Genomic DNA, 19,530 nt, shown 5'->3' with positions numbered 1-19,530 from the left:
CGGACTGGGATTGGGGACCCCTGATCTATAAGCACAGGAGGAGCTGGAAATGACCCACTGAGCTTCCAATTAGTGAGCAACCTACTCTCCCAGATTCCAAATTTCTACCAGAGTCTCTAGGAATACTTGTGCCCTTAGTGCTCAGGACCTAGAGAGAAGGCAGATGGGTTGAGAAGTGTCTTTTGAAAACATTCAGTTTCTTTGCATTATTAATCTGGAAGGAGCCATCAGAAGATAGGTACACTGGGGTTTGCCATAATACTCAAGTGGGCTGTGGTGTTAAAGATCATTTAAGGCGCTCAAAGTGTAGCACAAAAATACCCCCACATCATTACACCAGCAGCAGCCTGAACTGTTGATTCAGGATATCAGGTGAGACCAGTTTGTCATGCTGTTTACATTAAATTCTGACCCTACCATATGAATGTTGCAGCAGAAATTCAGACTCAACCCAGGCAACATTTCTCCGATCTTCTGTTGTTCAGCTTGCAACTAAAAGCCTAATTTTTTCCTGTCTTTTGCTGATAGAAGCAACAGTTGTTTTGCTGCTGTAGCTCATCAACATCAAGGTTTGACATGAGCATTTAGAGATGCTCTTCTGCATACCTTGGTTGCAATTTGGTTGAGTAGTTATTTGAATAACTGTTGCTTTTCTATCAGCTCAAAGCAGTTTGGCTATTCTCCTCTGACCTCTTCTTTGACTAGAGAACTGCTGCTCCCGGAATATTTTTTCATTTTTTGTACCATAACTTTGTTTGGGAAAATCCCAGCAGATCAGTAGTTTCTGAAATACACAGTCTGGCAGAACCATCCATGTCTTGGCCAAAGTCACTTAAATCCCCTTTCTTCTACATTCTGATACTTGGTTTGAACTTCAACAGATCGTCTTGACCATGTCTACATGCCTAAATCCACTAAGCTGCTACCATGTGATTGACTGATTAGATATTTGATTTAACGAAAAGTTGAACAAGAGCACCTAGCAAAGTGGGACTTATTCATAGGTGTAAGCATCACAGCAGTACCTGAGGATTGAATACTGAAAAATATCTCCTCTTTTTTGGTCTTTTACAGCATATAACCCCTTTTAAAATATGCTGCAGTAGTCTAAAAACAGATGAAAACCATGAATCAACATATGGGTATTACCTGTGGAAAGACTGATGTTGCAGAAGTGAAACAGAGCAAACAGAGGTTTCATTAGAGGCATAGCTAAGTATCTTGCAGTTTGGCACAATTTGCACACTGTGGGTGCACCGTTACTCCCACCCTGTGCTGTCACGGTGACCTGCAAGGGGTGGGAGGTGTTGTCTAACGGGGATGACAGCTCAGTGACATCCTCTTGTCACTGAGTTCTTCCACTGGGTCAAGAGGATGTGCCAGAACAGAGCCGGCCTTCTTGATCAGCCTGTTCAGTTTCTCCCCTTACCCAGTGGAGATACTGCTGCCCCAGCAGAGAACACCATAAAAGATTGCTGATGCTCACTGGTGAGTCTGGCTGGAGTCCAGTTGATCACCTGAACGTGATTGGTTTGCACACCAGACATACTTTGTGATATAACTACTTTGTAGTTTGTATCACAAAGTACATCATTTACAAGGGAATGTAAGTATTATGGAGCATTTGTTAAACTAAACAGCGAGATCATGAAAAACCTTTGGCATAGAGATGAGCTCTGGAGGTTCTAGAGACTTTGTTGATGGATGATTCTACCGGGATCTTAAGCAGAGTTGGGGACAGTTAATGCTCCAACCAGAGATTCTGTTCTTGCAACAGTCTGTGTTGAAATTGTGGGAACTAAGCCAGTGTTGACCAAGAACCAAGGGAGTATGTGGTGCAAAAACAGACTAATGTGCTCTATTTGATAGCCTGAGAGACTGATGATTATGTGTTGTGTTTTATGACTTACGTCAGGAAGACCGGAACCATTTAGAGCAGAGATAGGCAGAGGCTCAGGGACGATGACATATGATGTTTTGTTCTGCTGTGTTGACTCTCTTCTTTGAAAGAACCATGAGACTGGGTAGGGATGAGTCATTGTGGACTTTTGCCAGCACAATCTTTTGGGCGACCAGGACAAACTGCGACGAGTGGCCTTTGGTGCCACAATACAGACACTCACCTCAGCTAGACATTTATTTCGGGTTTGAGGGTAGAGACGAGCCCAGTTGAGCTGTAAAGGCTGATCGATTGGCTCCTCCATTTCATTTTTTGCTTAAAGTTAAAGTTTTAAAAACATGTTTAGCACCATTTTCTGTCAGTACAGAACCTTACGTCACCGGGTTGGCTGGTTGCGGCTAATAGACTTACGTCAGTTTACGTCAGTTTAAGGGGATTACGTTTGTGCTGCCCCACTTGCTGCAACAATGAGTTTTATGTTAAGAAACTGAGGTTATACTTCCACTTTCACTGTCTGTCTCTTCAGCAGTAATTGACTTCTCCTATTTGGCTAGCAGCACTGAAACTCCAGCTGTTAGTTGTAATGTCTGGCTTTGTAAAGCACTTTATAAATGAGGACAGTGTAGAGGAGAGCCTGTTTGAGTCACCAGACCGACAAGCTGCAGTCGGACACTCCAGCTTTTCCTCGCCAGGCCGGGTGTCCTGTGTGCCAGGGTTAGAGCCCTTGTTGAAAACACTTTGAAATTTATTAATAAACTGCTGAAGAAAGATTCAGATTTGACTTCAAACTGCTTGTCCTCACTTTAAAGCTTGTCTCTTCAGCAATTTCATCATAAATGCTATTTTTGAACCGTCTGAAAAATATGTCTGGCTCTGCTGGCGAAACACTAGAGAGCATTAGGTAAGAAAGCCACAACTTTTTTCTCCCAGCTTACTCCAGAATTCCTCTTTCTCCTCTGACAAGAATATAATAACAATGTTATCTTTTTACCTTGTACTGAATATTACAGGTTAAACATTAGCCTTCTGAAGTCTTTGGACTGAGATGATTCCTCTTTCGTTAGTGTACATCTTTCACTTTAGATTCTGTCAAAACTGTGTTTTCTCAGACTGGAAGAGGCCATTTCTTCTTTTTTTGGTTTGGCCATTGGGTAACTTCGTCTTTCTCCAGCAGTGGTCAACCTTACACTTTCCACATATTCTGAGTCTTGACACTATTACATTCTTTTTATTAATTTTTAATATACATCATTTGGATACTTCAAATCATATCACTAACTATGCACTCTGAAAAGAAAAAGCAGATGTAAATCTGTAGGTTTTCTGGTGTTGGCTGGCAGTAGTAATGGAATCGGTGACAAAACACAAAATATGTTGTCACAGAGTTTTTGACGTAAAAGGAAGAACAAGGTGTTTTTTAAATGGTGTAACAGCAGCAGCGCACTCTAACATGTGCTCAGTTACTCTCATAATAATAGTCAGGCAGGAACTAGTGTTTGACCAGAGGATCAGCCAACATGCCAGTGGAACTGAAAGGGAACATTGTAGTGACAGGGGCCAACAGAGGCATTGGTTTGGAGCTGGTGAAACAGCTGGCAGAGACGACAGGAGAAGAAGCTCACATCTATGCCTGCTCCAGAGAGCCTGAAGGAAGCAGAACTGAGGTGAGACTGTTACACGTAGATGCTTTTTGTGGTTCTCACATCAATAGCGAGAGCACACATGTGAAGGCTGTCTGTGTATCATCTATTCATTTCACTTATTTTACTTATATCAAGGCGCTTGAGGTGACTGTTGTTTTGTATGTTTTGTATTGCTTTGTATTGTAAGTAAATTATTGTTATATTGTTATTGTCAACATCTGCAGATAACGTTATCATAACATCATCTTGTAATTATGGGAAAACATAATAAAAAAACTCATGAAAGTATGAAGAGGGTCCATTTTCATTTGACAAGGCCTAAGCTAAGCTAATAGTCCAAAAAATGTCAACAAATTTGGTATAAACGTCTTTCATTTGGTTTCAAAGTGTGACGGTATAGCACAGCTAACTCTACAGGGGTCTGGCTGCACAACCTCTCTTGCAGGCTCCATTTTCAGCACAGAAGCAAAAGATGTAACAAAGCTGTTGAAGGCGACTTGATAGGTCAGTTTTGATAGCTACAAAATAGCTACAAAACAGTGAAAAACAGTGATGAGGTCTGCAACAAATCAGTGTGCATTAGTTGTTCTCAATTTAAGTGTTGTCTTTACACTGTTGGAATCTGGGATTCCTGAGGACAAGCCTTAAATTTGTATGCACATCAATCATTTCTGTTGAAACTGGTGATTCACTGGCTATATATGTGATTTCATGAAATAACAATATAAATATTTATATATATTTTTTCTATTCCCTTCAGGCACTGAGACAGTTAACCACTCGACATCCTGGAAAGATCACTATAATCAAGCTAGGTAAAAACAATGCACCTTTAATCTCATCAGGCCTCTCACATAATAATGGAAGTGCTGAAATATTCACTTGAGAATCTGAGATTCGAAGGCAAATACATACATAGAAATGAAACCTTTTTTAAATTCATAATCTTCCAGTTTTTTGACATTCAAGAGACTTTGCCCATTCTGATTTGTATTTCTACTTTATACATCTACCTGCAGATACTACAAATGAGGAAAGTATCTCAGCTGCTGTGCAGGCTGTGCAAGATCAGATCGGGGATGGTGGGTTGAATCTCCTTATCAACAATGCTGCTATCAGGAAACCGGCCTCTTCGGGAGCATTATTTGCTACCAAGAAAAACGACATGATGGAGGTGTATGAAACCAATGTGGTTGGACCATTTACCATTGCAAAGGTTGGTTTGTTCTCTGCAGAGGTGGGAAGTACAAATACTTTGTTACATAAAAAGAATTTTCAGGTATTTGTGCTATATTCGAGCATTTCCTTTTCTGAGAACAATGTACTTTCACTTTCCAGATTCTTACACAAACATCTCTACTTTCTACTCCTTACATTACATTTTTGAAACAGGCTCATTTCTTTAGGTTTAACATATTTGATGGGAGTTTCACATCATGATTTCACATCTTTCATTTGATTTTATTTTTAATGTGCTATAATTTAACACATGTAAACTATCATTTTTGTACTTTCAGATGTTTCTTCCACTCCTGAAAAAAGCAGCACAGAGGGATTCTCCTGCAAAGGGCAGTGGTATGTATCTTTTCTTTCATGTTATGTACGCATGGGATACCATCATTAAGAAAACACTCAGTGGAGTGAGTATATACTTATGGTTTCATGCTCCATCTCAGTGCAACTGTGGCTCACTGGGTTATTTGGTCAGAAGGTCAGTGATTTGATCCCCATAACTTTGAATTATAAGCAGGCAAAATACTTAAGTCCAAATTTCCTAAAGCATCCATCAGTGTGTGACTGTGTGCATGACATGCAAAATTCAAAGGCACAGAATAATGTGTTGTAAATGGGTGAGTGGTACCCTGGCTTGGCAGTACAGGGGTCCATTTGAGCTTTCATATTAAAGTAATGGGATTATCTTGCCTGATGAGAGTTAGTATGAGATTATACTCAATTTACAAAAAGCTGAGTTGAAGATTTGCCTAGCTGCTAGTTATCCACCTCCCAAAGCCGAGCTGATTCAATTCAATTCAATTCAATTCAATTCAATTCAATTCAATTCAATTCAATTCAATTCAATTCAATTCAACTGCCAAATCACAACAATATTTGCCTCAAGACACTTTATATTGTAAAGTAATGACCCTACAATAATACAGAGAAAACTGAGAAAACCCCAACAATCAGACAACCCCTATGAGCAAGCGCTTGCTGACAGTGGAAAGGAAAAACTCCCTTTTAACAGGAAGAAACCTCCAACAGAGCCAAGGTCAGGGAGCAGCAGCCAACCAATTGCTGCAACTGGTTGGGGGTGAGTTAAGGAAGACAGGACAAAGACACCTTGTAGAAGAGAGACAGAGATTAATAATAGCTATCGATTAAATGGAGATTATTTTGTACCTGAATGGAAAAGAAAAGTGTGGAGAAGGAGAGAAACAGCTCATGATCTGAAGCATCCAGGTCATCTATCAGCCTAGTGGAGGGAGAGGGTCACTGGTGTTTATTAGTTATCTGACTGCTGATAGAAGCAGCAGGATGAACTGAAGGGTAGAGGGCTGCACTCTGCTCACATTCTGACTAATGCTGCAACACTGAGCAGACAGAGCTTCATAGTACGATCCAAAAACCCAAGATTTGCTGAAAGCAAAGAAATTAAATATTCTTCAATTGCCAATGAATGAAAGACATTAATACAACCATTATATCCATCCATCAAGCCACTCCAAGTCTTCTGGGGGCACACACAGTTTGTCAGCAGAGAGATGTAATCTCGCCAGATCCTTTCCCGAATAGGACTGGGAAATACAACAGAATATGCAGAATTCTACACAGTTATACTTAAAGAAGAGTGGAGTGTTTTACAAAAGTAAATAGATTTGAATTCTTTCACCAAATGGCAGGTGGATTGCATCACAGAACGTGTTGGTTGGTGCAGGTTCAGAGATGTAAACTATCCTCACACACACGGTTCTTTTCATTTCTCAGTCATGACGCTAATCTGTTTGTCCCACTTTGTGTCTCAGATAATAAAACTGCCTGCAGCTCAGCCATCATCAACATCTCCACGGCTTTCTCATCCATAGAGAAATGTCCAGAGACCTTCTCAGCTGCACAGATGTATCCTTACAGAATAAGCAAGGTACTGTTAAAAAAGAATCGAATATCCCGACTTTCTTCCTAAACGTGTTTATTCTGTCTGTGCTTATATTTTAGAGTTTTTCTTTACTAACATTTCAATAATTCCCTGTGATTCAATGACATTGAGGAGATTCAGTGAAAGGAGCTTGACACGCAGTAATTAAGGCATCATGTGGTTCAGTTGTTTGTTGTTTGGCTTTAGACACCTGTATTGATTAATAATTAATAATAATTTCAATAAGTGTAATACTTATATGTTTGTATTAGATTTAACAACAAAGAAATATGCTCTTTCTCCTGTCATCAGGCAGCACTGAACATGCTGACTCGCTGTCAAGCCGAGGACTTCAAGACTCACAATATAGTGGTGACAGCCATACACCCAGGCTGGGTCCAAACTGAGATGGGAGGAGAAAAGGTGACGTGATGAAAACTTTAAAATACTTTATTCAGTGAATAAATGTAAATGTTATGATTTTCCTTTAAACAGCTTTCATATGAAACAATCACATTTGCTGAAACCCACCAAATCTCTGCTGCAGATTCCAGAAAGTCCTTTCAGGTCAAACAAGTACTGTGCTTATGTAAAACCTAATAACAGTGTACTTCTCACTAGACAAGTGTAATGTAAGTCCTAGCATTACATCACTGCTTGTACTAGCTTGGAGATTGATACATTTTGATGCATTATTGTAAGTTCAGGGTAAGTAAGAGCAGCTTAGTAATAAAGACAAACACAGTATGAAACACTCACTGATCCTGTTTTCTGATTTATTTTTGATAATCCAAGTACATTTTACATAATATTAATGTTGATATGAGATGAAAGTGCTAACCACCACACCACGACCATCCTTTTCTTCAATAATGATCATTTAAATCTCTAATCTTGAAACAAAAATAAACTTCATTTTTAGCTTTTAGCTTGTTAGCCTTCCCCATATTGGAAATCATAAAGCTCGTTCTGATCCACCCGCTTCCTTTCCAGTGACTTTCTTCTTTCGTGTGTCTGTCGTCTCCCACAGGCTCCTTTGACCACCATGGACAGCGTACTTGGCATGCTTAGTGTGATATCGTCACTTAGCAACAAAGACAGTGGGATGCTTCTGGACTGGCAGGGCAACACCATCCCCTGGTAGCCGTCATGTCAAAACCAGGCTAATAGACAATGTTTTCAGGTTAAAATTCAAATGAGAAAAAACATATACGGATATAAACATAATAAAACATTGAGGAGGAGATTTTTTAATTAATTTTATTCTTTTTTTCTTTTTTTTTTAACATGTACTAGAAGCTTTCTGCAAACTGAACTGCAGGCCACGGTTCACCAGAGAGGAAATGAAATGACTTAGAAATTTGTCAGTTTTCATTGTGGGGAGACAATTATTTCCTACAGTGGAGTAAAATTTAATCTGAAATTTCAGACAGTATTATATGTAAAGATTCATTAATCATATTAACATCCCTTCTATAAGCATTTCAGCCAGTAAGCTGAGCTTATAGTTTGGAGGTGGCATAGAAATGATGTATACAGAGAAAATTAGCACTGGAATGAACATATTTGAACCTCAGATGGTTGTTAAGGCTTCTGTGTTGTCTTTCACAAAGGCTGTGGCTTCCAAATGCTCTGTAGTTACAGATATACTTAAAAACATGAGTGCTAACAGCTGGGGAAATAATTTTACTCTACATGTTTGCTTCTGTAATAAAGTGATGAACCTACTGGTTTTGTTCCCAACCTGTCACATTCCCATTAGTCTTTCTTGAATGTCATAAAAATATGAGAGAGTTTTCCTTTAACCTTAAAAAAAACAAACAATTCTACTAATTTTCTCGTGCTGAGAGAGAAATCTGATAGCTGACCACGTGTAGCAGACTGAGACCTTTGACGTTTATACATATAACTGAGATCATCTTTGGTTATTAGGAAATTATGGCAAAACAGATACCTGTGCAAACTGCCTGCATTTTCTCAGGTAATTCCAGTAGTGAGTCCGACACTACGTATCATTTTCAACTATTTAATAAAAAATACACAATATGACGAGACCAGAGAAAAGGAAATGCAGGTTTAATTGCATTTGCTCTCTTTAAACTCTTTCATTCCTTTTGACTTTTACATGCCTATTAAAAAATACATACAGTTTTCAAAAATAAAATAAAATTAAACATCTTAGATGGCATGGAAATAATCGCATCTGCAGTCCTGCACCTGCACGGCTATGTCGGCATGTTTTGGCAGCAGCGTTGTGTGCTCGGGGGGAACCGAATGCAGAGTGGACAACTCAGCGAGCCTCAGACGGCTCAGAGACACACGCGCGTGCTCCTGTGTGGGTTTTGGAAAGTGTGCCTGTATTGGGGATGGAAAAGCGTTCAGACATTCGACAACACAGAGTCATACATATCATCTGCAATTTACACATCCAACAATAATTATATTAGGATCGAGAATCAGAGCCATATTACATTTTAATTATACGGTATAGCAATATGACAGTTACTGATGTTCTGTCTAAAAACTACAGTTATGTTCCCATCTTTTCTTACGTGTATTCACTGCAAGTTCTATAGTCTTCTTTTTTCTGATTTTCTGAATACATAGGTAACTTAAATATTTACACTGATTATTTTACAGCCTATGGCCCAGCCCACTGACGAGAAAATGTTTTTTTTTTTCAATTTGTCTAGAATAAAAAGTGCAGAGTGGAAATGGGATGAAAGCGGAATGGTCCCAGTGAAAGGCAGCACAGGGAGGAAGCGAAGGATGGGAGTAAAATTGGTGCTCCCGGTCCGAAAAAGGGTCCCAGACCCCAAGGACAGGATCACTCAGGATTTCCATGCATGCCAGGACTGTAAGAGATAGCAAGCCTCATCCTGTAGAGGCACATGGGACTCCTCACACACTTGAAGGGTGTTCAGGGTTTTGTGCAGCACTTTGTGATCCAGCAAACTCCAGGTTCTCCTAGTTAGTGCTGTATGGGGTACAGAGGGTTGTCTGCCCAGTGTTACTGGGAAGATTCACTGCTCCGAGGTTCTGGAATATTTCAGTTCGCGTCACTGTTTGGTTTGTTTTCCTCCTCCCCCTCTGCCTCTACATCACTAAGAGCTGTCCCAGAACCATCCTTAAATGCTGAGTACACCCTGCAAGCTCCCTCACCTTCTCAGTCATCTCTCTGGAGGCTCCAGGGGAAGGATACTGAAGCGCTGCTGTCTTCGTACTGATCACAATGTCTTTGAGTTTTTCACAGAGGGCGTTGCTGCTTTGGGCTACCCGTGCCCTCACTTCTGGAGATTTGGCCTGGCGTGACAGCGTGTCACCAATGAAGACCAGCTTGTGTGCGCTGAGAATGACAAACTTGCTGTGTGCCACAAAGATCTTTGGTGGCTGGTTGGAGTTGACAGCAGTAAAGAAGGCATCGATGGCATTTGTCACCGTGGTGACGTTCTGCTCGCATTGCTCTTGATAGAAGAGAATAAGCTGACGGTCGCCGTGGCACAACTTGGAGGAGGAGGGGCCTCCAGAGCCGTTCTGGGCCAGGTAGTTTGCCAGAGGGTTGTGTGCGGATGGAACCCAACCGGTCATGTCGTTGTTGATTGGCCGGCTGACCTCCTGCTCTAAACGCTCAAACTGTTTAATCTGGAGGATGATAAAGAATAAGGACACAGTTAATAACTAGAATCTGCAGTGACAACAATTTAGAATTTCTTTTCGTTGTTTTAAATTGTCCAACAAAAGTCCTCTCTGAGATTTGTGTCTGTTCTGTTCATACTGACCTACTAAATCCTAAAGCTTAGTAGATTGACAGATTTTACTTTCTAGAAAAGCTGCCACTAAAAACTCGTACTGTTTTCTATTTCAGCAAGCAACAGCTAAAAGTGAAAAATCATATGTTGGCCTACGCTCCTGGCTGGTGGAGCAACAGCAAACAGTCCTGCTCAGTTAGGGCCTTCCTGTGTGACATTTGCTCTGCATGTTCACGGTCCTCCGTAACTCTGGCTTACAAATACGGGAGGTTAGATTAACTGATGAGTCTAAATTGCAGGCAGAGTCTAATAAATAATGAATAATTAAATGAATGTGGGCTGTAGTGTAAACAATTTGGAGCAATGGCGTTTGCTCTGAAATCTGTCTTGTGTTGGGAGCTCGTCGATAAGAAGTGGTTTCCTTTGTTCATTGTTGCCATGTGAAAGTTCGCACTCTGCATACGTGTAACCTCCAGTGAGTCACTTGTAGTGATGAATCCAAATCAATATAAAAAGATTTTCATACCCAGTTCAAAGCTTTGTAACAAATTTGTGTGTGTGTGTGTGTGTGTGTGTGTGTGTGTGAGCTGCTGTTGGTCATCTGTCCCTCAGTTATTAAGAACCACTGAAGCAGTTTATTTGTTTACTGTTATTTGGTCTGACTTTGTCAAAGAAATGTAAGAACCGGTAAGGTACAGTGAAGGATGATGTAGGAGACAGAAGGTAGCTCATGAGGAGAAGCAGATGGTCCACCGAAGGTCGGTGTTTTGATCCTCAGCTCCTCCAGTGTCCTCACACTGAGGTGTCCTACAGACACGTACCTGCTGCTGCTCCAGCTGTGTCTTATTGTTTCGGATAATGTTGCCTTTCTCCAGCAGCTGTCGTTGGTTCTTCTCAAACTCTTCCTTTCCCTGACAGATCAGCATATAGACACACAGTTAGTACACTACATGTACACACACACACACACACACACACACACACTCTCTCACACACACCACTCAATCTAAAACACGTCTTTGTATGTACAGCGTCTGTACATACATACACTACTGCTGACAAGCAGGAAGTGACCGATCAGTGCTGGAGCACCATTTCCCTCTTATATTTTTTTTCTTAGCCTTGCTAAAATACTTGCCACAGACTTCTTTGATTAAAAAAAGTGAAGTATAGTCTTACAGCCTCACTTGTAATGTTTTCACTGTTTAATGAGTATTTGGTATTTTTTCCAGAAGCTTTGTTTCAAACAATGTGACGTACCATCGTAAACACAGTAAAGAATAATTCTTAAGTCATGGCTGTGTAAGTGGTCAGAACCAAAGTGTGATCATTTCAATTCAATTCAATTCAATTCAGTTTTATTTATATAGCACCAAATCACATCTGTCGCCTCTACCCACTTTATATTGTAAGGTAAAGACCCTACAGTAATACATAGAGAATCCCAACAATCAGTCAACCCCCTGTGAGCAAACACCTGGTGACAGTGGGAAGGAAAAACTCCCTACTAACAGGAAGAAACCTCCACCAGAACTGGGCTCAGGGAGAGGCAGCAATCTGCCATGACAGTTCTCTCTCTCTGAGAGACGGCACTGACGACTGCACCACTGTGACTCCCATAAACCACAGAGTGTTTTAGGAAATGGAGAGCAGCTGCTCACAGAAAACTCAGATTCATTCACACGCTTGTACCAGTTAAAGCTGCAATTACAGAGGAGACTTTTTCTCTATTTCTCTATTTTTCACACAGAGCCTTGATTTGGCATTTCATTTCTGCAGGGAAACACTCATAACTCATAGCCAGGCTTCATGTGATGGTCTTGGACATGCAGGAGGTTTTAGGAATTAAGTGCAGCAAACATTAAGTCCCTGTAGTCAAACAGACAAATTTAAAAACCAAACCATTATGGCCGAGTGACTTGACCTGACGAGTACTGAACAGTCTCGTGGGACACTCCTAGCCAGCAGTAGTGAGTAGCTGCTAACAATGGTTTGGAGCAGGAAAAGCTGTGAACTGATATGATTCTGCTTATGTTATTTATATACGTAGGCTGTCACTGACTGGCACTCCATTCTAACTTCCCTACCACCAGCCTCCTTCAGCTGAATCATTAGCAGATGCTTCAGATGTATCTCAGCTGTGTGGAGCTTTGGGAGCTCTGGTACAATCAGTGCCAAATCTGAGCAGATTTTCTTAATGCACTAATGTAAACATACAGTCACACTGCCAAGCTAATATGTGATTTCTGTTACTGTAAAGGGCTCAAATCTGTGTCTGTGTGTACCTGCAGATGTACGTAGTCATAGTCCTCCATCCATCCTTCCTCTGTGGTCTCATATGGTCTCTCCACACCTTCCTCTTCTTCTGCAGCAGTAAACTTTGGTGGGGAGGGGAGGGGCCGTGACTGAATGTTCACCTTCTCCCCTCCTTGATAGCTTCCACTTCCAGATCCTGTTGTGTGACCACTAAGCTCCCCTGGGATAGGAGGAAGAGGCATTTGCTGCTGGCGAGTGGTCTTTTTAAAGAGCAGCGAAGCGTTGCCATGGAGAAAAGAAGCAAGCTGCTTGGCATCGTCAGGGATACCTCGCGCCGTCATGATCAGTCGATCTAAGTCATCCCCTCCCGGCGTTGGTGATGTGAGTGCTGCATGTGACCAAGAAATAGCGTCTAAGCTCTGACTATGTCGAATCAAATTCTGGAAGATCTCCTCCATCTTCCCGACCTGACGGCCCAGTTTGGCCTGCAGTGAGCGGTCTGTGGCCTGGGCAGCATTCGCCACAGCGCCTCGGGCAAATTCTAAGAAATCTCGGACAGTGGTACGCACCCGGTCGGCAGCCTGATGAATGGCTGGGAGGTTTCCTTCAAGATGAGCCGGGCTTCTCCAGTTGCCTGTGATGAATGACATCATGAAGGAAACACTGGACTCCACAGCTTGTTGAAGACGAGACAGACGTTCCATGGCCTGATCCATTTCCAAGACCAGGGGTTTCCCTGGAATGGAGCCAGGAGCAGGAAGCGAGGTGGTGTCGCGGACAGGAACCATATCTAATGAAGAAGCAGAGTGATTGCTCCTCGTGCTTCCTGTGCTTGAGGCAGACAGCCGCTTGAAAGACATGGACAGCTCTTCACTGGCTGACTGGGCATCACGTACAACCTGCAAAACGCATTAGCGTAGCATTAGAATCAAGTCACCCATTTCCTGATTTTGTGCTAACTATGTTAGTTTCATCAGTAAAACAATCATGCACTGATGGTTTTATTATTACAAGGAAACAAGACTAAATAAATAGATAAAGAAAACAATACATACAAGTTATTACAGAGAGAATAAAAGGAATAATAAACAGAAAATTATTTGCAAAGGACTGAGGAGTAGAAAAAAAATCAACCCATCCACAGTTAAACTGACAATTACAAAATTGTGAAAACCAGCAGGCCTGCAAAGCAGCCCTTCATTAGAAACCACGAGCAATGCCAGACAGCAGAGACGCTAGCTGAACAGCAGTCACAGCTTGGATTAAACAGCAGCTTTTAATAACGGCTGGATTTACTGCCAAGAGTGGGGTGTATTATTCTTTTAATCTGATGGCATCTTAAGTGTAGGCTTCATGCATGAATGTGCAGCCGTGGCACGACTTATAATGGCAGCCTTAATAAGTCCGACTTAGTCACATCACATTATAGGAATGCAACATATGACTACATGTCTTTTATACATCTTTGGGTTACTTAGCTCGCTGAAATTGTTATTAACTTGGCTCTACAACTTCACATTAATTCTAGCCTAAAATGAATAAACGGCAACTGAAACACTATTTTGTGTTAAGCCTTCAATGAAGACTATGTTTTCAGGTCAGGTTAACGCACTACTAATGATTAAACTCCTGGGTGTGGACACAATGTTGATAAACCTGAGTTTATCATAACTGCAGCATCATACAGCAGCTGGAGACGCTCATTTTCATTTTAAAAGTAAGACAGTGTGTGTGTGTGTGTGTGTGTGTGTGTATCACTGCATTCATACAGCTACTTATGGGATGCGGCCTTTTGAATTATTAAAGTAGTTATTAAAATAACCACAAGTTCAGCCTCATATATTATAAACCACTTAACATACTGTCCAACTGAGCATGTGATTAATATCACACAAGCACTGCGGCTCTGTCTGTCACTGTTGTGGGTCTGCATGAATAAAGCTGTCGAGACCATTAACTGAAGAGTGAGCTCCTGTGTGTCTGAATGGCACAACAGCATCGCGCTGACAGAGTCACAAAGCCAGCAGTGCTCTCTGCATAGAGATGATGATGATGATGATGATGATGATGATGATGATGATGATGATGATGATGATGATGATGATGGAACATCTTACACAAACTTGATTTCATGCGATTAAACAAGCCGGCCCTGTAGCTGTCATACCTGTGGCGGCACGTCATAGACATTCTGTTCAGCCCTCTCCCCCGTCTCCTCTCGTTCCCGGGGGAAGTCATAGACATCCTGGCCAACACGCAGTACAGCTGGGATGTCATAGATCTGCTGAGGGGCCTGACTGGCCCCGCTCCTGTCCCTATGATAATGCTTATCAGTCAGGATTGGGGGCGGGACATCATACACATCCTCTGGAATTGGCGGTTCGTCATCATTGCTGCTGAGGTTGTTGTGTAAGTATGGGCCCGGAGAGATGGGGACTTGGGGCTTTAGTTTGGCAAAGTGAGGTGGCACATCATACGTCTCCTCTCTGATTGGTTGAACATCACTGACATCCTTACTCACTGATGGGGGGAAGTCATAAACCTGAAGAGACAGAGAAGTCTTGTAAAAACACTTTATCTTATAAAGATCTCGTTAAGACAAGTGTCATATTTATTATTACAATGTGTGCATAAAACTGCTTTTATCTCTTCCTTGCACTGATTAGTGTTAATCACACTTTTAAACAGATTTAATTAAAAATATTTAATTAATCAAGTGTAATGGTATGTGGTGCATGATTTTCATATAGTAATATGAACACATTTTAGGGACTTTGAGGAAAGTACTTTAAAAAATAATGAAGTGAATAATGTTTAACAAATAGCTTTCAACAAACTGCAGTTTAAAAAAAATCTATCGATATGATCAATAATTGAAGCGAGTCTTTAAAGTCTTTCAAAATCCACAAGTTGTCTTTTGAACGTGCACAGAGCTTCTCGTGGCTCTTCTGTAGTTTTAGGCTGCCTCCGTGCTTTCTGCATGTTCCTATAATCCCAGAAACAGACCACTACTGACATCAGGGCCTGCTTCTTCATGTATGGATTCATGTTTTAGATCAGATCAGATGGCTGACAATTTGGCCTGATCCTGGCATCCTCAGGACTAATTTTATCCATTATAAACATGGTTAAGTGGCAGACCTGAACTGCAGGGCTGCAGCATTCTTGTAAGAGGAGCTGGGCTGCAGTTGGTGTGAAGATAATAATAAGAGCATTTAAAGTGGTGAGAATATCGCATGATCATCGCGACCCTGACATCTTACTTTTAGAGATGTAGCTCTTCAGTCAGGATTAGCATCCATATTAGGAACAAATTAAAGATGTTTTAACAGGATGCCTTTGATTTCTACTAAAGCTTGCTTGCATACTTCTTTTATTACTGTGTTTTTGGGTGCTTTTCTTTGCTTCTTCGTTGTAAGGTTTACACAGCCACGTGCTAACAGCTGCACCTGGCAGACAGCAACACTCTTCAAACTGTGAGCAGTCAAGCTGGAAAGTATGCAGAATGCTGTTAATCACAGCATTCTGCATACTTTCAAATGAACAGAAGAAGGTTTCTGGTACAAGTGCGCTCATGTCAGCTGCACTCCTGAAACCAATCTAGTTCCAACTAGTTCCATTGTTACCTGTGGTGCAATATGGAATAAAGGTCAGCACAGTTAAAATACACTTTGGAGAATGTGAGTCAAAGAGCCAACAGAACACAGAAGACAACGAGTGACACTGGTAACAATTTGTGAATTGTAAAAAAAAAAAGAAAAGAAAAGAAAACAATTCTCTGAACCCAGTGCAGTGCCGTAAAAACATTTATAGAATCAATCACTGTTTTAGCAAAACTAAACAATTTTCACTAAGTTAGACTTCATTTGCTGATTTGCCCACTCAGTGACACACTGACATCATTTCCTAAACAAATCGTAACTCAAAATCAGTTACTCTTGTTGCTAGTGGGAAATCTGTGCCACTCAGTTTGACATCCATCAAAGATGAGTTGAAAAGGTTATGTTTTAAATATTACAGGTTTTTACTGTTATTTACTGTGTTATGTTTTAAAGGGACCACTGTTGTAAAGAGCAGAGTCTGGAGGACGACCTGTCTGAACACGCAGGAGGAGCCATGACTGAGCTCAGGTGTGAACCTTGTCACTTACCTGCAGCAGAAAGCTCTGCACCACTGTCAACCAGTCTGAGTGTAGTGCAAGCTACTTTGTTTAGTTGAATACTGCAGAAATGTGTGGCACATCTAATACAGGTTGTCAAACTACCAGAATTATTTCCCTGTCGATGCAATGGGGGTACATTTCCAATGATTATGTCATATCTTATGACATACACACACACACACACACACACACACACACACACACACACACACACACACAGCATCAAACAATTACAGAAAGACAGTAAGATGGTTATATTACATGATAACTCTCAAATCGAAATCCTTACCATCTGCTGTGGGTTCTTCTCACTGCTTGCAGGGGTGTCATATATATCTTGACCACCAGAGGGACCCTTCATCACCATGGGAGGAGTATCATACACCTAAACATTTAGAAGGGACAGAAATAATTATTATATAAATAAATAGCATCATAATTACTTATAGTTGCTGCAGACTCTGAGCTGAGCTCATTTCAAAGCAAGAGAATGTAACTGTTTGCAGTTTGAAGCTGTGGTGTGAAGGAAGCCACTGAAAAAGTTACTCAAGAGTTTGTCGAGGCAAAGAAATGTATTAATGTAAAGTCAGTCACCTCATTTCAACCAAACAGAGAAACTTTTCTGTTACTGAAGACAAAAATGAAGAGACCCACACACAACAGCAACCAAAGACAGCTGCAGCTAAAGACCTAGCAGAGCATTTAAGGGCGGGAATTTGCTCATGTCCATCAGTTCAAGACTTCAGGCGGTCTAGAACACCTGGCTGCAAAGCATGTTCATCCAAGCATTAGAAACAGTCCTCATATTTAAAATGGAGTTTGTCCAATTACTACTGAGTCTAACAATGTGGAAACCAAATGAATGTCTAGCCAAACCAGTGAGTAATACAACAGTAATATACTGCTAACAAAATAATGACCTGCTAGGAATAAAGGAGTAAAATCTGTGCACTGGAATTTCTATATACTGACTTATAGTGCGTGTGTGTGTGTGTGTGTGTGTGTGTGTGTGTGTGTGTGTGTGTGTGTGTGTGTGTGTGTCTGTTTGATTCCATTTTAATAACCTATTTAATAACCTATTAAAGCTAAATTGAAGGACCGTGATGATTGCCTGGAAACGTGTGATAGCTTCTGTGTGATAACCAGTAAGCAAGAACAACAACACACTCATACAATGAGCAGCCTCACCTGTGTGCTGTATTGCTGCCGGGTGGGCGGCACGTCATATATGTCTGGCTGAGCAGGAGGTTGAAGTCTGGGCGGAACGTCATATTCATCCTGGTCTGGTTTCACTGCGTCGTACACATACACCTGCCCAACACGGGTAGGAACTACCACCTGAATGCAAAAGCACAGAGAGCACAGAGGCAGGTACGCCAGTCAGAAATGACCGAGAGCTACAGCTGTATGACAAACATTAATCTGATAACGCAACCAGAGATAACTTATATTCAGTTCAGACCATGAAAATCTTTAAATGCATATAACAAAAATATTTCAGCAAAAACAAAGATCAACTCCTTATCTGTTTGCTGCTTCTTTACACTGAATGAACAGACACTGACGGGTGCTCAGTCTCATCAAAACATGCTGCCGACACACAGATGCACATGGGGCAATAAAAACAGTGCAATGGTTCAGTCATAGTTGTCGTGGGAACCAGAGTGCCCCATTGTTTGCCTGTTTAAACTGTGTATTATGTGGTTTGACTATAGAGTCAACCAGCCAGGCTGGGAAACCACAACAGCTGTTCAATATAGCACAGCAAAAGCACCGTTCTGCTGTCCTTTCATCCTTCCCTCCTCCATTCGTGCCCCTTCATTTCCACAACATTTCCATGTGCTGGCTATATCAGAACAAACCGAGCCCCACACATACCGACTGAATAAAGTGGCACTGTTAAAACATCAGCATTGAATCAAAAAATGTCATTTGCTCCACTATAAACTCTCAAGAACAGCAGAAGCAGACTCGAGGTTAGAGAACACTGACTTTGAGTAACAGGCACTGCTACAAACCTAATTTGAAACCTGTTGGGACTCTGTGTAAAATCTATAAAAGCATAATTTCCAAATCCCATAATCCCATATTTTATTCACAACAGAGTATAGTAAACATACCAAATATTTACACCACGACATTTTATATTTCATGAAAAATATTAGCTTATTTTGAATTGATGGCAGCAGCATAAAGTTGGGATGTAGGCAACGAAAGGCTGCAAAGGTAGTTGGCACTAAAAAGAAGCAGCTGGAGGGAAATTTTGCAACTAATTAGGCTAACTAGCAAGATGTCAGTAACTTGAAACGATATCTTAGACATGCAAAGGTCCTCAGAAATAAATTTGGGCAGATGTTCACCAATCTGCAAAAAACTGCATCTATAAACTGTAAAACAGTTTCAGAATAATGTTCCTCACAGTGACTCTCTCATCATCTACAATACATAACATCATCGAAAGATTCCAGGAATCTGGACAAATTTCTGTGTGCAAGGGAAAAAAGGCCAAAAATCAATACCGGACGCCATGATTTTGTGCCCTCAGACAGCAGTGCATTAAAAACAAGCATGATTCTGTCACTGAAATCAGTGCATGGGCTCAGGAACACTTCCAGAAATCATAGCCTGTGAACACAGTTCACTGTGCCATCCACAAAAGCAGACGAAGAAGCCATTTGTGAACATGA

The 19,530-nt window shown here is 41.1% G+C and overlaps 2 protein-coding genes across 6 annotated transcripts in view; one reads left to right on the top strand and one right to left on the bottom strand.

The window, feature by feature from the left end:
• Positions 1-732: 732 nt before the first annotated feature.
• On the top strand, positions 733-8,873 carry zgc:158868. Its single transcript, XM_005454234.4, has 7 exons — positions 733-3,564; positions 4,304-4,358; positions 4,563-4,759; positions 5,061-5,118; positions 6,567-6,682; positions 6,989-7,099; positions 7,707-8,873. The coding sequence occupies exons 1-7, from the start codon at positions 3,418-3,420 to the stop codon at positions 7,818-7,820; spliced, it is 798 nt and encodes a 265-aa protein (XP_005454291.2). The 5' UTR covers positions 733-3,417; the 3' UTR covers positions 7,821-8,873.
• A 241-nt stretch (positions 8,874-9,114) lies between these two features.
• Positions 9,115-19,530, bottom strand: part of bcar1 (BCAR1 scaffold protein, Cas family member) — a 46,230-nt gene continuing 35,814 nt past the window's right edge. For all 5 annotated transcript variants that reach the window (XM_005454233.4, XM_005454232.4, XM_025908509.1 and 2 more), the window contains 6 exons: positions 18,032-18,181; positions 17,133-17,228; positions 14,849-15,223; positions 12,711-13,580; positions 11,247-11,336; positions 9,115-10,318 (listed from right to left, as the gene is read on the bottom strand). In XM_005454233.4, the coding sequence (XP_005454290.1) occupies positions 9,773-10,318; positions 11,247-11,336; positions 12,711-13,580; positions 14,849-15,223; positions 17,133-17,228; positions 18,032-18,181 (2,127 nt within the window). In that variant the 3' untranslated portion in view covers positions 9,115-9,772. The remainder of the gene's footprint in view (positions 10,319-11,246; positions 11,337-12,710; positions 13,581-14,848; positions 15,224-17,132; positions 17,229-18,031; positions 18,182-19,530) is intronic.

Source organism: Oreochromis niloticus, linkage group LG7, assembly GCF_001858045.2.
Source record: "Oreochromis niloticus isolate F11D_XX linkage group LG7, O_niloticus_UMD_NMBU, whole genome shotgun sequence".
Lineage (NCBI taxonomy): Eukaryota > Metazoa > Chordata > Actinopteri > Cichliformes > Cichlidae > Oreochromis > Oreochromis niloticus.
This window is presented reverse-complemented; position numbering and strand designations above follow the sequence as displayed.

Bases quoted from the DNA above. Each gene is read 5' to 3' on its own strand.
- zgc:158868 (XM_005454234.4), top strand. From the start codon at position 3,418: ATGCCAGTGGAACTGAAAGGGAACATTGTAGTGACAGGGGCCAACAGA. The intron at 4,359-4,562 runs GTAAAAACAATG...ATCTACCTGCAG, and splicing joins GATCACTATAATCAAGCTAG to ATACTACAAATGAGGAAAGT. The intron at 6,683-6,988 runs GTACTGTTAAAA...TCCTGTCATCAG, and splicing joins ATCCTTACAGAATAAGCAAG to GCAGCACTGAACATGCTGAC.